Here is a 14592-nt window from a genome sequence, read left to right as displayed (position 1 = left end):
CATTTGTCAGTTTATTAAACGTAATAAAAAAAAAATAAAAAGATCTGATTTTTTTTTGCCCCGTAATTTCTTGTTTAATGTTTATCATTCCCGGATAGATTGATTTGTGATACTAAATATGAACAAAATCTGTCCAATATTTAGGAGAAAACGCTTGTTTCACAATCAGTATAGTGGTATACAAAATGGAAATCTGTAATGCGGGTATATTTATGTACGATTGGCAACATTGACTATTATCTTCGCCATCTATTCTAGAAGTAATAACTAAAGAAGCCACACTTACACCAACAAATTATCGATCAGGGTCAGATATCTTTGAACGTCAGTATACATGCCAAGAACCAAATTTCGGCATTAGAGATGCTGTGAAAGTAAGCAGAATCAAAAGCACGATTTGATACAGCTACCCATCGTTTTTGCTACATATTTAGTTTTCAAATTTGACAATCAACATTATTGAGAAAATTACACAGTCTATTGAAAATTTTAGGACAAAAAATTTCTTCTTGATATAAACACAGGACATTGAATTATTCTCATGATACTGTATCGGAAAGTTTTGTGAAATTGAATAGGATATATTTAAGAATTATCATTCATTTACAGACGTTGAAGACTTCTAATTTATTTTAACTATAAATGATACATAAAGGGCTGTGAAAAGAAGTTTTAAGGTGTGGCGGGTTAGTCTTTGTCCTCTTCACGCTTCTAATATTTTGTCTCGGATATACGAGGTCTTATAGGTAGTAAGATCGTTCTGTTTGTGATTCACATTGTCTTATCATTGTTGATTGTTTACATTCTCATTTCAACTATTATACACCTCTAGGTAATTGATTAATAGCGTGTGCTAATGCGAGAATAACATTCAGGCTTCGTATTCATCAAATCTCGGATTCATCTCCGAAACTGGCTATACTGATTTAGTTTCCAAACAAATGGGACGACATTCACCATAGATTAAGGTTTTCTTGATATGTGAAGCTCGTTCGAAACAGAACTTTAAACGTGCGGCTATTGAGTAACTTTAAGTTGCATTGAACTTTGTGGACTTTCAATAATAATAATAATAATAATAATAATAATAATAATAATAATACGTGGCGCTACAGCGCTTTAAGGGCCCAGACAGACCAGCCGGTTGCTGGCGTCACATTCACATACCAAAGCAGAGGTAGACGATCATCCAGTCAGAATGGCGGTGTAGTGTGGCTAAATGATAATTAATTAATTAATTAATTATAATATACATGAAAAGACTGAAATGTAAACGTCTGTGTGCCTGCTTTTAGTACAGCACTAATCGCGGATTATGATTATAGAGTAAAATGTCGTTATAACAAACACCAATAATTAAATTATTTTCCGTCCCCTGCCTTTACCCCATATAATATATTTTACGTTAAATATTTCAATTTAACGATTTTCCTTTTTATGACAGAATCAGTTTAACGAAATAAAAATTGCACTCTCTTCCCGAACGGATCAACCTTTTTAACGAAACATAAATTTTAAATTTAGACTGCAAAAGAAACGCCGAGTCGAAGTCGCTATCGATTTGAAATATCGTGTTACGAGGACTTTGCTTAAGAAACAATAAGAAAAATGTAGATACACAGAAGGCTTTGCATATAAACTCTATTATTGCTCTGTTACCATTACATAATAAAATTGGTACTTTTTTGTTAATACAATATGAAACATAACTGGCCGTATATATCGATTGTAACAATGACAGCATCCATGGATAATAAAGAAGGCTGTGAAATACCATATAAACTGCAATTTCACTATTTTCGTGTAGTATTCTTATTAATGTTGTAAAATAAAAGTATATGAATAATTTAAAATCAATTCATATTAAATAATAACGTGAACATGTTATGAAAGTCGTATTTACTTGTTTTTAAAAAACTAATCTTAGGAAAATAGCTTTGCACCTCGCCATGTTTGCTAAAGTCCTCGGAAAACGATATAATTTCGTATCGGCATTTATTTTGTACCCCAATGTACAATTCGTTAGAAAATAGTGACATATATTATATGTTGCAGTTGCATAGTGGCCATTAATGTAATATGAAGCAGATGTCTCTGAATTTTGTGTTAGTTTTTTCATGCAGTTGTACCCTTGTTCTCCCCATTTAGTTTTCTTCTACCAGACACAGCTCGTTAGTCTTGCAACATGGCGTCTCCATTCGTAACTCATTGATCTTTCAACATAACACCTCTTGTGCTGCGAAGTATTTCATAAAACTTGAATTTGTACTTTTCCTACACCTTTCTTTAAAGTTTTTCTTTTCAAATACAAGTTCGGCTTTTTATTTAATTTAAGGATATTTTCCAAACATACAGTATATATTTATGCAAAACACGTAGAATTTACAGCACACGTAGAGGTAAATTCCGTGGTGTTTGGGTAAATGGAGATAAGTCATAAAAATGAGTTCGGAGATAAATGAAAATTAAACTTGGAACCCTTATTACAAATAATTTTCTAGACAAATAAAACACATCAACTACTAGTATTCTTTGATTTTTGCACACCCACTTGTATAATTTAACTTGTGTGTTCATCTGGGGAACAAAATTCCACCTGCACAAAAAAATGACTTATACCCCTTTACCCGAACACCATAGAATTAACAAGCATGTTTCTTTCTTTAGAAAAATGAGGTATTGATATTTCATTACAACGAAGTAATTTGAGAATTCCAAAGGATTTCGTTATACTACGTACTGGTGCCTTACTTTTTTATAGAAATATATTGTAGAATCCTTTTAATTCTGCTTACATCTACTGATCATAACTACGATAGAAAGAAGGTTGACAAGTCTCCCATCAATTTCTGAATCCCATTTCGCTATCCGTAATTATTTTATTTATCGTTCGGCTCCACATAACTCTTTGCAGTTCTGAAAATGCTCCGCAGTTGATACGGCATCGTTAAAATACGAATAAGATAATGATTGTCGTGTTTCCGCGTACTCGTTGGAAAGAAGTTGCCTGTAGACAATGGCAGTTACCTGAGCACCGCGCGACGTCGCTCCTGTCCCACGGTTCTCGTAATGCCACAGTAGAAATGGACTTCCGGTAAGGGGGATCGTCATGAAACAGGTGCTTCCAAGGGATGTGAAGCAGGCAAACAGAATACGTTTACTATACATGAACAACTGCGATGACATTACAACAGTGCATACATGTCTTACGTACTGATCTATAAAATAGTTATTGTATTTGACGTTATGTTACAACCTCTCGGGTCCACACCTGTGGAGTAACGGTCAGCGCGTCTGGCCGCGAAACCAGGTGGCCCGGGTTCGAATCCCGGTTGGGGCAAGTTACCTGGTTGAGGTGTTTTCCGGGGTTTTCCCTCAACCCAATACGAGCAAATGCTGGGTAACTTTCGGTGCTGGATCCCGGACTTATTTCACCGGCATTATCACCTTCATTTCATTCAGACGCTAAATAGCCTAGATGTTGATACAGCGTCGTAAAATAACCCAATAAAATAAATAAATACAACCTCTCGGTAGGCCTAATAAAATAATATTGTAGTATGCCACATCTACGTGTTACAGCGTGTTAAGCTATTACAATTAAATCAAGAGGAAGAGATTACACCGAAATAATGATGTTAATATCAAAGTTGGCCAGGGGGACAGGTCACGAGGAAACCTCCGAACAGGAAAAGTACACCAAAATGTTTTAGAAAAAACATATTCTGTATGTTCATTTCTTTACATTATTTGTATAAAATGCCCAGTGCTTTCTTTTGTCAGAAATTTCCCTGGGCGTTATGTGATTTTGGGAGCTTCATACAGAATGAGCCGTAAGTAATATAATTATCCATTTTGAATCTTGCGTACACTACTTTTAACACTAGAATATAAGTAATTGATTAACTAGCGGACTTACTCGTGTTAATTATGTAAGTCTGTGCGGCTTACAGCTGTTTCGGTGCTTCATCACACCATCCTCATAGCCTACTAGATCTCGGCGTCATCTCGAACTTCTCTGCCAGTACACACACACTATTTGACTCCACTTTTCAACACCTTTCAACAATCAAACGCACCCACAAAACAGGCAGAGAAGTTCGAGATGACGCCGAGATCTAGTAGGCTCTGAGGATGGTGTGAAGAAACACCGAAACAGCTGTAAGCCGCACAGACTTACATAATTAACACGAGTAAGTCCGCTAGTTAATCAATTACTAATATAATTAATTTCAGGGGGTTATTCTTTGAGATATTTCAAACAAGAAATGTTAATACAATTTTACTGGTTTTTGCTTCCTTTTCGAGATAATTTTTGGTTTATGTGGTTGACGTGTTTTGGGGAAGTCATTGATTTAATTCCCAATATGCTCAGCCAGTTTAAGAGAGCAGTTGTTGTGTAGTCAACTGTCCGAAGACAGGTCTGAACCTCATAAGTGATACCAAGAAGGCACCACCTATGAGGCAACTAGGCCAGGAGATAATGGGACAGGTGGCCAGTTTCTTTCCCCCTAAGAGAGCAGTGTATTATGATAATAAATGATCGAAAGAATTTTAGTTTTGTCCTATAAATGTGCAGAAATTTAATTCGAACAAGTTTAACTTTGTAAAATCCTTCGCTGAACGAGAAGTTACATTTGTTCGGATCAGATTTCTGCACATTTAAAGGACAAACTAAAATTCTTTCAATCGTTTATTATAATAATACATTGCTCTCTTAAGTTGACTGAGCATATTGGGAATTAAATCAATGGCTTTCCCAAAACACGCTACGAAATGTTTCATATAAAATAATTTTTATCTCGAAAAGAAACAAAAATGAGCAAAATAAGTGTTTAACTTTTTTGTTCGCGTAGGCTTCCGCGGCTGGTGTACATGGTGTGTGGAAAAGCTTCAGGGCTTCTACCGCGTTGTCTTGGTGTTGGTGGCTGACGTTTCGACCGCTGTGTTGTGGCCATCTTCAGTCTGCCAGTTCTTATATATATATATATATATATATATATATATATATATATATATATATATATATAAGCAGACTATTTCCTTATCCAACAACTGCCACCAACACCAAGACAACGCGGTAGAAGCCCCGAAGCTTTTCCACACAGCGTTTAACTTGTTTATTTGAAATATCTCAAAGAATAACCCCTTGAAATTAATTACATTAGTTTACTTACTGTTCACTCTGTACAGGGCGATCCATTCTTTACGAACTGGTAACCCAAACGTCCAGATTTATCGCTTCCAAATATATCTATACGAAGTTTGTAATGGAGAGTTAATAGAATAAATGACGAAAGGAAGTCCTAATAATTGGGAATAATCTGCCAGTGGCATATTCAAATATCACATCAAAGAGGTATTCTGGTGACGATATTATTATTATTATTATTATTATTATTATTATCATCATCATCATTATCATCATCATCATCATTATTATAATCAATCTTTAGAAAAATCTGCTCATTCTCACATAGAAAGTTTTTTTTCCCCCGTATGCCGGTTACCTTTTTGTGTTAACATTTGACAAAAGACACGAAAAGCCTCGAAGAACTTTTGTGCGAGATCGTGCGTATTTGCTTGGTTTCCGCACAAAACCAACCCGCGGTAAGTCTAAAATTCCACATTCAGTATTCCCAACCGAACACACATAACAATTTTCCTCTTCTTACCGCTTAAGTGACATATTCATTTTACTGCTTTAGGCTTTTAACATATTATTTTTAGAGACGTTCAATGTAGTAATAATTATAAATTGGAAACTTACCACTGCAATTTCACCTAAATTGCACTGTTAATTATTGTTTTTAATTATTTGCAAAAATTAAGTAAACTCTACAACTCCACTAAAGTTACTGCATTTCGTGATGCATGTAACATTAAGGAAGCCGTTTGTTTTAAGTTCGCATTTATAAACTGGGGGAAAAAAAAGACAGACGTATATCACGGCCTGCTGGAATATAGTAAACACAGAAAACATTTTAAAGCAACAATGTTGAAGATAGATATTTTTGTTTTCCAAAATTGCCGTCGTTGAACAGAAACCAAGATGGAGATTTCATTGCAACTAATTAGAAATTCCTCTTTCAGGTATGTAATAAACGATCTTCGCACAAAATAATGTACGATACACGAGCGGTATGTTTTCTTTCAATTCTCGGAAATTAAAAATGCTCAACTACGTTTTGCTTTTTCAAACTTTTCCTCGAACATGAAAACTTCAACATACCGCTTTTGTAACGCATATTGCTATTGTTTAAAGACGTTGAAAGATGTCAACGGACGCATTATCCACAACAAATCTCTCACAGTTTCTGCAGAGAATTTAAATTAACTCTCTGGTTATGCAGTATCGGAAGTTTTGAGACAGTACAGAATTAAATTTAACTCTCGTTTTAGTATAAACGGTTGTTGTAAAGCCGATGTCAGCTTTCAGATTATTATTTAAAGCATTCAAATCTTGTGTCCATATGGAAGTTCAGAATGAGCTTTGCTAGGACTGTTGGTGACTGTAGTCTGTAGTCTCGACGAAGGAATGCTTCGCAACATGAGCAATTCAAGGCTTGGATGACGCAACTGTAAAGACCGACCGAGCCTCGCGATGACTCAGGGAGGAAAATCTTGTGTATTACCAACCACAGTGCAACCAGTGAATATACTACATCAGCACAGCCATGACTGAGTAATTCCTTTAACTTACAAACATATGCCACTTTCAAGCTTGTACAGTATATAATTAAATATACAAACATGGTTTAACTTTATAGATAAGACCAAAACCATGTCATTTAGACGGCATGATCCCGTTAATGCCCAAGAATAACAAAATTATATGACAAACACTTCAATAATCTGGGGTGCACATTATTTTATGAACCGGATAAAGATATAACAAGAAAACTGTCTCAATAAATTTTTGTAAGCTATAGATATCATAAATACAACCTTCAATCCCCCCCACATCACAACGAACTAGATTAAATTGACAAACATTAATAATATCTATTTTCAGGGAAAAATTGTTCCGGGGCCGGGTATCGATCCCGGGACCCTTCGCTTAGTGCGCGAACGCTCTACCGACTGAGCTACCCCAGGAATTATACACGACACAGTCACAATTTTTCCTTTATATCCACACAACTCAAATGAGCAGACAAGACGCCAGAACTCAATTATGAGTGCACACAAATGCTGTGTGACTTAAATTGTGGCTTTCTGTTAACGTACCTCTAGAAACGAATGTATTATGCAAATGTAATGCTTTTTAATACTCCAATGCTCATGACAAAGTTAACCCACTTGAAATTCAGCCGTCACTTATCGACAGAGATACAATGCAACATCTGTATATGTCCACTCTCTTGCTGAAAGTACAAATTAACATTGTCAGTAGAGATATAATTTTGCTACTTACGATACTTTTAATAGCGAATGAAAAATTTTAATATTGATGTGTTGTTACTATACTTAAGAACGATTTCAGCGTTTGTATAAAAATAACATGATTTTCGTTAGCATATATGAGGAGAATTGGGTGTCTACTTTAATGTACCAACCATTCGTTTGCCTTGGGAGGCAAAATATGAATTCAGTTAATAAATTTTCTTTATAATTGAAATTTTACATGTCACTGAATTAGATAAAATATCTAAGGTTTTTACGGAGAACAAATAAGTGAGCAGCAAGGATATATGGTGTATGTTGTTTCAGGGTTTTGTGCACTGTATGTTTTCTATGCTATATGTCAAGATAGGAAACTTATTCTTTAAAACTCCTGTTGATTGATATATGATTGATCTATTCTGTTTTCGAACTCAGGATTCTGAAAACGAATGTAAATATGCTGTTTGGTTTTCACCAGTAAGTGGCTGGATTTACAGTTCATTAAAAGTTCAACAGCCAGTTTTCTGTATTTTAAATATTATTGTTGAAACTGCTGCATTACTTACGATGTCCAATCTATCTATCTTTATCTGGCCGCTGGGAGATAACAATCCAAGGCATGATAAATATTTCACCAGTCTTCTCAGGCCAGTCATTGTGATTGTCTTCATGAAGTAGGATCTCCGGAAACGAGGACTGAATAGAAAAAAAATTAGTGTTCTATGTTGGCCAAGGCAGACGATTAATATCGTTGTTTTCTTGTGTTGCAGAGCCCTGCCATGATGGGGCTCCAAGTTACAGCAAGTAAACGCAAGCTTGAAGATGACGGGAAGAGACAGCAGGCTCCTCAACCGGCCAAAGTAGGCCGCACGGAGGAGACTGTACGCGAAGCTGTGGTGGACGTGGTCCCCGCCCCAGACCTGGACGAGTGGAGGGTGGACAGCACCAGCTCCGTGCTGGCATCTACCCTGCTGGGGAGCAATTCAACCGAGGCTGAACTCATCGAGGACGACGACGATGAGGACGAGGATGAGGATGAAGATGAAGACGAGGAGGAGGAGAAGGCAGGAAAGTACTTGCCCGCAGGGAGAGGGTACCAGTGTGTGCGCTATAGTGGGGACAATGCTGAAGTAGGGTCAGGGTGCTACGCGCATCCGGTGGAACTGAAGCCGATGGGTTACTATGGCGCGACGGAAGACCAAGGGGGATACTCCGGTAGTGCTTCGGCAGCACAGTACGGCCCCAGGCAGCAGCACTACCCTTCGCGAAGTGTTCCTCAGTACTGGGGGCCTCAAGGCGGGAGTGACGCGTCTGAATACTACGGCCAGGACACGAGTTCCCAGCAGACGATTCGCTGTGATGAAAATGGGAAGTCGTACCTGGACCTCGGCAGTTCAAGTGCGAGGTATGTAAGTGGTGCTAGTAGTAGTAATGCGAACAGTGCAAGCAGTAGTAACAGTGGTGCAACAAACTCGAAGTGCTGTGATGGCAGTCGGACTAACTGGTGTAGCCAGGGACCAAACACGGCATGCTACCGCCAGAGACGACTTGCGGTGCTCAACATCTCAATGTGCAAGCTGGGTAGATACAGACAGTTCCCGGACCCCAGCCTCCATCGATCTGTGCTCATATGCAACACCTTGAGGTACATCGAACGAGAGATGGAGCAGGAAGGGTTCTTCTTCAACAACGCTACCGGTACAGTTCAGGCACCTGTGCCACCACCGCCCGCCCCAACACCTCATCCGGCTGTGGACCCAGATCCGAGCTACCACCACCCCCAGTTCCCCGAAGTGCCTGCTCCCAGTATGAGCTACCCTCCCCCGAATACAGCGTACCGTTCTATGAACCCTTGTCCTGAGATCGTTCCTCAGTACGAGCAAAACTTGCGGGATCTTTCTACATCGGGACGTGCAACGCCGTTCCCCAGTCCTGTTCATCCGAGCTACGAGACAGACTCGGGAGTAGGTGATGAGGAGTCGGGTCGAGGCATCAACTGGGGCTCGGTCCTCAGTTTGTCGAGTCAGTCGGACCTGGACCCCCTCAACAACAACGAGCTGTACCCTTCGTCCCCCTCCCACTCGTCCTCTTCGTCGTCATCTTCGTTACCTGGCCTAGGTCCCAGTGACTCGTCTGGCTCTCTCGGACTGTTGGGAGACATGGACCTAGGCCACGAGTTTGATGACTTCCTTCCGAGCTGGAAACTGACGCCGCTGAGTGCCGATGACATCCTCAAGTCCGTCCCCTCTTCGGAGTTTTCGGGGCGGCAAGGAGAAGGAGAACTGGACAGTATCATGCATGTGCTTGTTGGAACGTAATGAGAAAGCTCAGGGCAGGCAACCAGGACTTCACATCTGTGATGCAACTGACTTTCCAAGTGTTGCCTGTCTTGAATCATCGGTGATTATTGCATGTGATTCGTCCAAGCAAACGTTGGCTACCAACATCATCAAGGTTACCGGTTGGTTGTTCAGTTTATTGATCTTACTGTGCTCAGGTTGTGAAGGGCTGTCCATAGGCGGAGAAAGCGTGCGAATTTGAAATCCGACTTGACAGTCCATGGTCCTTTGTAGAAAACTTAAGCTGCGAGTTATTACTTAGTCCCAGACCACATGGTGGATATTTTAAACCCTGTCTGAAACTTGTACTTCACAATAATGCTGCAGTGATTGTTTTGCATGAGCAGGACAAGATACCATTGAAAAGAGCCACAGGAATTGCAATTTAGACTTTTTTGAATTAGTAGCAAGACTTTACAAATGGTTCGTTGTTGCATTATTTTTCATTCTCGGTAGGCCTATCAGAAATTATAGCATGCTGCTGCACATTTACTCCCAAATAGCATACAGTTTTACACAGTTACCCAGTTGAGTATCACCAATGCGTCAAGTCCATATTTCATTACTGGTGCAAAGTCGGTTTTGACTTGTTTCTCTAAAGTTTCAGTGCAACATACTGCTCAAATCATTGCTAAGCATGCTCAACGACACTTAATATTATTATTATCGTTATTATGATTATTATTATTATTACTATTAAATTTCTGACAACTTAAAGTAAAGTTATCCTATGTTGCCATGGATATTTTTAAGTAACTGTTGCCATATTGATTTTTCACCTAATGACTGCAGTAATTATCTTCTTCTTCTTCTTTCCTCTTACTATATATTTACATTAGCATTTTTAAAAGATCAAAGGATATATTTTTGAAGATACATAATGGTGCACTGAAGAGATTTCACTATTGATTTTTGGCATCGAATAAGTGATGCTTCTTGAAAGTGCACAGAAAGGCTCATGTAGATGTTGCTAGTGTGTACAAGGGTTTTTATTCCTTGCTGTGAAGTAGGCCTTCGAGCCTACTATGACAACCCCAAGTGACAAATCATGTCCATTTGTACATAGGCAGTGGAGAATTTCATACTGTTTGAAGCACATCTGTCCATTTCAGAAAAAGTTTAATGTGGCATGTCTATCATACCAATCTCGCAGAAAGTGTTATTTCAACATAATTAATATCTTTGATTATGATCTCATTTTTGCACTGCCTTATTAACACTATTAATATTTATGTTGAAAGAAAAAAAAAATTACCGGTACCGAGACTTCACTGGGTAGAAATATACGACATATGCCAACAATTGGAAGCATCTTTCAAAATCCAAGAAAACGAGGTAAATTTGTACAAATATCCAATACAGTAGCAATCTCTCTTTGAAATAAATTATGATGTGATATAGCTATTACAAATATGAAAGTTTGTAGTTATGCTACATACATTTATTTTTACAACATTGACTTGTCCTGTTGCTGAGGATGATGGGAAAGACAGGAAGAGTTATTTGAACTATAAGCCTAAACAGTATGAAACGTTCCACAGATAACTAATGGTTCACCAGACAAAGGATGGAAGTATTTTAAGCTAAATTGGGATTAATTATTTTGTCTAAACATAATTATGGCATATGTTGTAGAAGAAACTGAGAGTAGTTCTCATATTTTGACATATTCTTCCAAACCTTTTATACTGCTGAACCATCAGTGTAAATATACTCACCGTGGCGTGGGTAGATGTAAAGTAGGTATTTTGTAAAATAAACAAGAGGTATTCCTTTATAATATGCTTTGATAGCCAAAAGGACATTACTTTTGATTGATGATCAGTCATTTGGACCACCCACTGTAAATATTAAACATATTATATGAAGGGATTGTATAATGTAAATAGTAAGAAATCATATATATCTATATAAATATATTTTGAAATCATCCAGGATGAAGCTTCCCAATAAATATAATAATTATATAACAATATTAATATTTTGATTATCAAACAAAGTCTAGTCCGAGGACGTTCCACTGGAGGTGGGCGTTGTGGTTGGTCCTGAAGACTGACGTCATCAGTACTGCATTGTCCTTCTGGCTATCATCTTATCATCATAGAGTATTAATATTATATATAACAAATAAGAAAATGTCACAATTTTACAAGTAGCTGATCTGTGTAGCTCAGGATACCATTATGAATGTTTCACAACGTGTCACCCACAAGCTGTGCTTCACTGTGGACCAGTTCATTTCTCCAGCAAGAAAATAGAAATAGTAATCGGCACATAGCGAATAAGCAACACACAATTAAGGGTATGAAATATTTCCATGGGACTTGAAGTAATTGTTTAAAGCTTCAAACTTTTGTGATCTCAACCTTGTTCCCATTATCCGTATTATACCCTGTTCGAGAGGACGGGGAAGCGACCTATGGAAAAACAGTCATCCCTGTACTGTTAAACAAAGCTTTGAAATGGCCAAAGTGATTGGTTGTGATATTTGTTGGAGAAATGATGTGGTCAACGCAGCATCGCCAGTGCCCTCTGATGGACAATTTGAAAATTATTGTGCTGTGATATTATGTACAATTCTGTTACATCTAACACATTGGCTGCTAATGTTGGTTAATATATCAAAATCTATTACTGTACAAGAGAACGTAATGAGTAGGAGTAACCTGAATCATCTTCCTATCAGTCTCTAATTGGTTATCTTCCAAATTGTCATCACTAATTCATTGGCACAGCTGTGGTGAAAAATCCATTCATGTGTGAATGAAATACAGTTTACTACAAATGTACCATGACACTTGCATATATGGTAGGCTGTATTCTAAATGGTAATTGGTGTGAAATTAAACAGCATAAACAACATGCTACCATTTTTATTCGATCAGCATTGCTTTATGGTGTTGATGGGTCTTAATACTTATCTAACCATTACTCTGTTATCCCTGTAATATCTGTCAGTTGTAATTGAAACAGAGGATAGTTACATTGGTGCCATTATGCAAGTTCGGCAGAAATGAATGGAAGATTCCAGTGATTGACGAAAAATGGAACCCTATGTTACAATGTTGTACATCATCCACCATCTACAATACTTCTGCTATACATGTGATGTTTAGGCAAATCTAGTAATAATTACTATTTCCTATGTGTGAAATTCATGGCCAAATTGTGTTTGATATTTTCCCAATTGCAAGCAATTTGGTCATGTTGATGCCACACCTGACCAGATTCAAATTATGGAACAATAATGTACAATCATTAGTGCTAATGTATGGAAAATTGTTATTTTCATGTCCTTTTTATATTGAAAAACTAAACAAAAAAAAAAGTGGTTAAAGTTGATCGGTTTTTATAATAATGTGACTGGAGTTTGTTGAGGCTGTTAAAATTGCAAGGAAAGACAGTTAATAAGAGTTTTAATAAAGGTTTTAAGCATGGAACTCTTATTTGTTGAAGTACAACCGTATTTACATGGATAAACACCAAACATAACAAAAAAAATACGGATTACTTTTTCAACCTCAACGGAAGTGTCACATGAATTGCCCTGACCCATCTGTTTGTTGTGTTTCCGAATACCCTTTCTATTAATGGTATCCTGGTTAAGGGGCCATCCTGTTTTTGAAATTAACTTGTTGAAATAACTTATCTATTTAAAAAAAGATTTTGAAAACATAGCAAACTTAGAGCAGGTGCATGTCAACAATTTTCTACTCTGTGTATGTTAGGGATGCAAACTTCATTGAGCAGTGATTTGAAACATAAAATTCCGTTCATGGGCAATTTTACTTCCACAATTATAAGCAATTTATTTTCGTCTTCCATAAATATAGCAGATATTTACAATCAGCTTAAGATATACAAATTTCCGCATACACGAAACTTATTTTTCCATAGTAATGTAGCTTCCATATTATTCATTGATGAATATACATACATATTTTGTATCAATGTGCAAAAATTTGTCAGACTTCACCACTGATGTCAGAAGGAAAATATGCATGTTTTACTATGCAGAATACAATGTTTTTATACTGCAGGCTTTCATTTGTGACGGAAGTAGATAATTTTTCAGCTCATACATCTTGTTTGCATCTCTGATTTATATACAAGCATATAATGCCTGAAATTTTGTAATGTCTGTATATTTTCTAGAATTAAAATGCTAATGCTTACAGTTAAAAAATTTGAATCCCAAATTACGTGAATCAGAACTTTTTCCACCTTGTCTTCAATGTTGATTCCAATGACAGGATGTGAAAGAAACAATGGCATTAATGTACAAAAATGTTTGTATATTTTCAAAGCCAAAGATATTTTATTGGATTAGGGAGAGCGGCAACTAACGTAAATGATACTGTGCTTTATAATAAGTAATAGTTTATATTGAACTAGGTAGATGTATTTATTCAAATGCTGTGAATAGATACATATTACGTCCTTGTACAGAACCAGAAACAAAAGCAATGAGCAATAAACAATGGTTTCCAAAATAATACCGAGTATAAACATTATTTTCAATTAACTCTTATCACAGGAATTAACAAATCTAAAGAACAATGTTAATCCATTTTGCATTATAGATTTGTTGATAACTTCTGGTAAACCTTTTCCTTTCACAATACCCTGCAGTGCGATCTGTGCTATCAATATACAGTAGAACTTGGATATAACGACAACCAAGGGACCTTAAAAATTGTGTTGTTATAAACGAGTGTCGTAGTAACTGAGATTCATATTATCAGTCTAGTGAGGTGGAAAATGAAAAATAACAAAATTAGGCTTATTTTAGATTTATGTATTCACTTTTAAGCCTACCATGAACATAATAAAATACATGTACAATTATAAGTACAGTGTTCTGTAT

The 14592-nt window shown here is 37.0% G+C and overlaps 1 protein-coding gene and 1 non-coding gene across 3 annotated transcripts in view; one reads left to right on the top strand and one right to left on the bottom strand.

Annotated features, from left to right (window-relative positions):
- Positions 1-14221, top strand: part of tara (taranis) — a 114765-nt gene extending 100544 nt beyond the window's left edge. For both annotated transcript variants that reach the window (XM_069816108.1, XM_069816107.1), the window contains one exon: positions 8157-14221. In XM_069816108.1, the coding sequence (XP_069672209.1) occupies positions 8166-9704 (1539 nt within the window). In that variant the 5' untranslated portion in view covers positions 8157-8165 and the 3' untranslated portion in view covers positions 9705-14221. The remainder of the gene's footprint in view (positions 1-8156) is intronic.
- TRNAS-ACU (transfer RNA serine (anticodon ACU)) lies at positions 7026-7099 on the bottom strand. Its single transcript has one exon. It is a non-coding gene; the product is annotated as a tRNA-Ser (tRNA).
- Positions 14222-14592: the final 371 nt, after the last annotated feature.

This window comes from Periplaneta americana, chromosome 17 (genome assembly GCF_040183065.1).
Source record: "Periplaneta americana isolate PAMFEO1 chromosome 17, P.americana_PAMFEO1_priV1, whole genome shotgun sequence".
In the NCBI taxonomy this organism is placed as follows: Eukaryota; Metazoa; Arthropoda; class Insecta; order Blattodea; family Blattidae; genus Periplaneta; species Periplaneta americana.
Note: the sequence above shows the minus strand (reverse complement) of the source record. Positions and strands in the feature narration are given on the sequence as shown.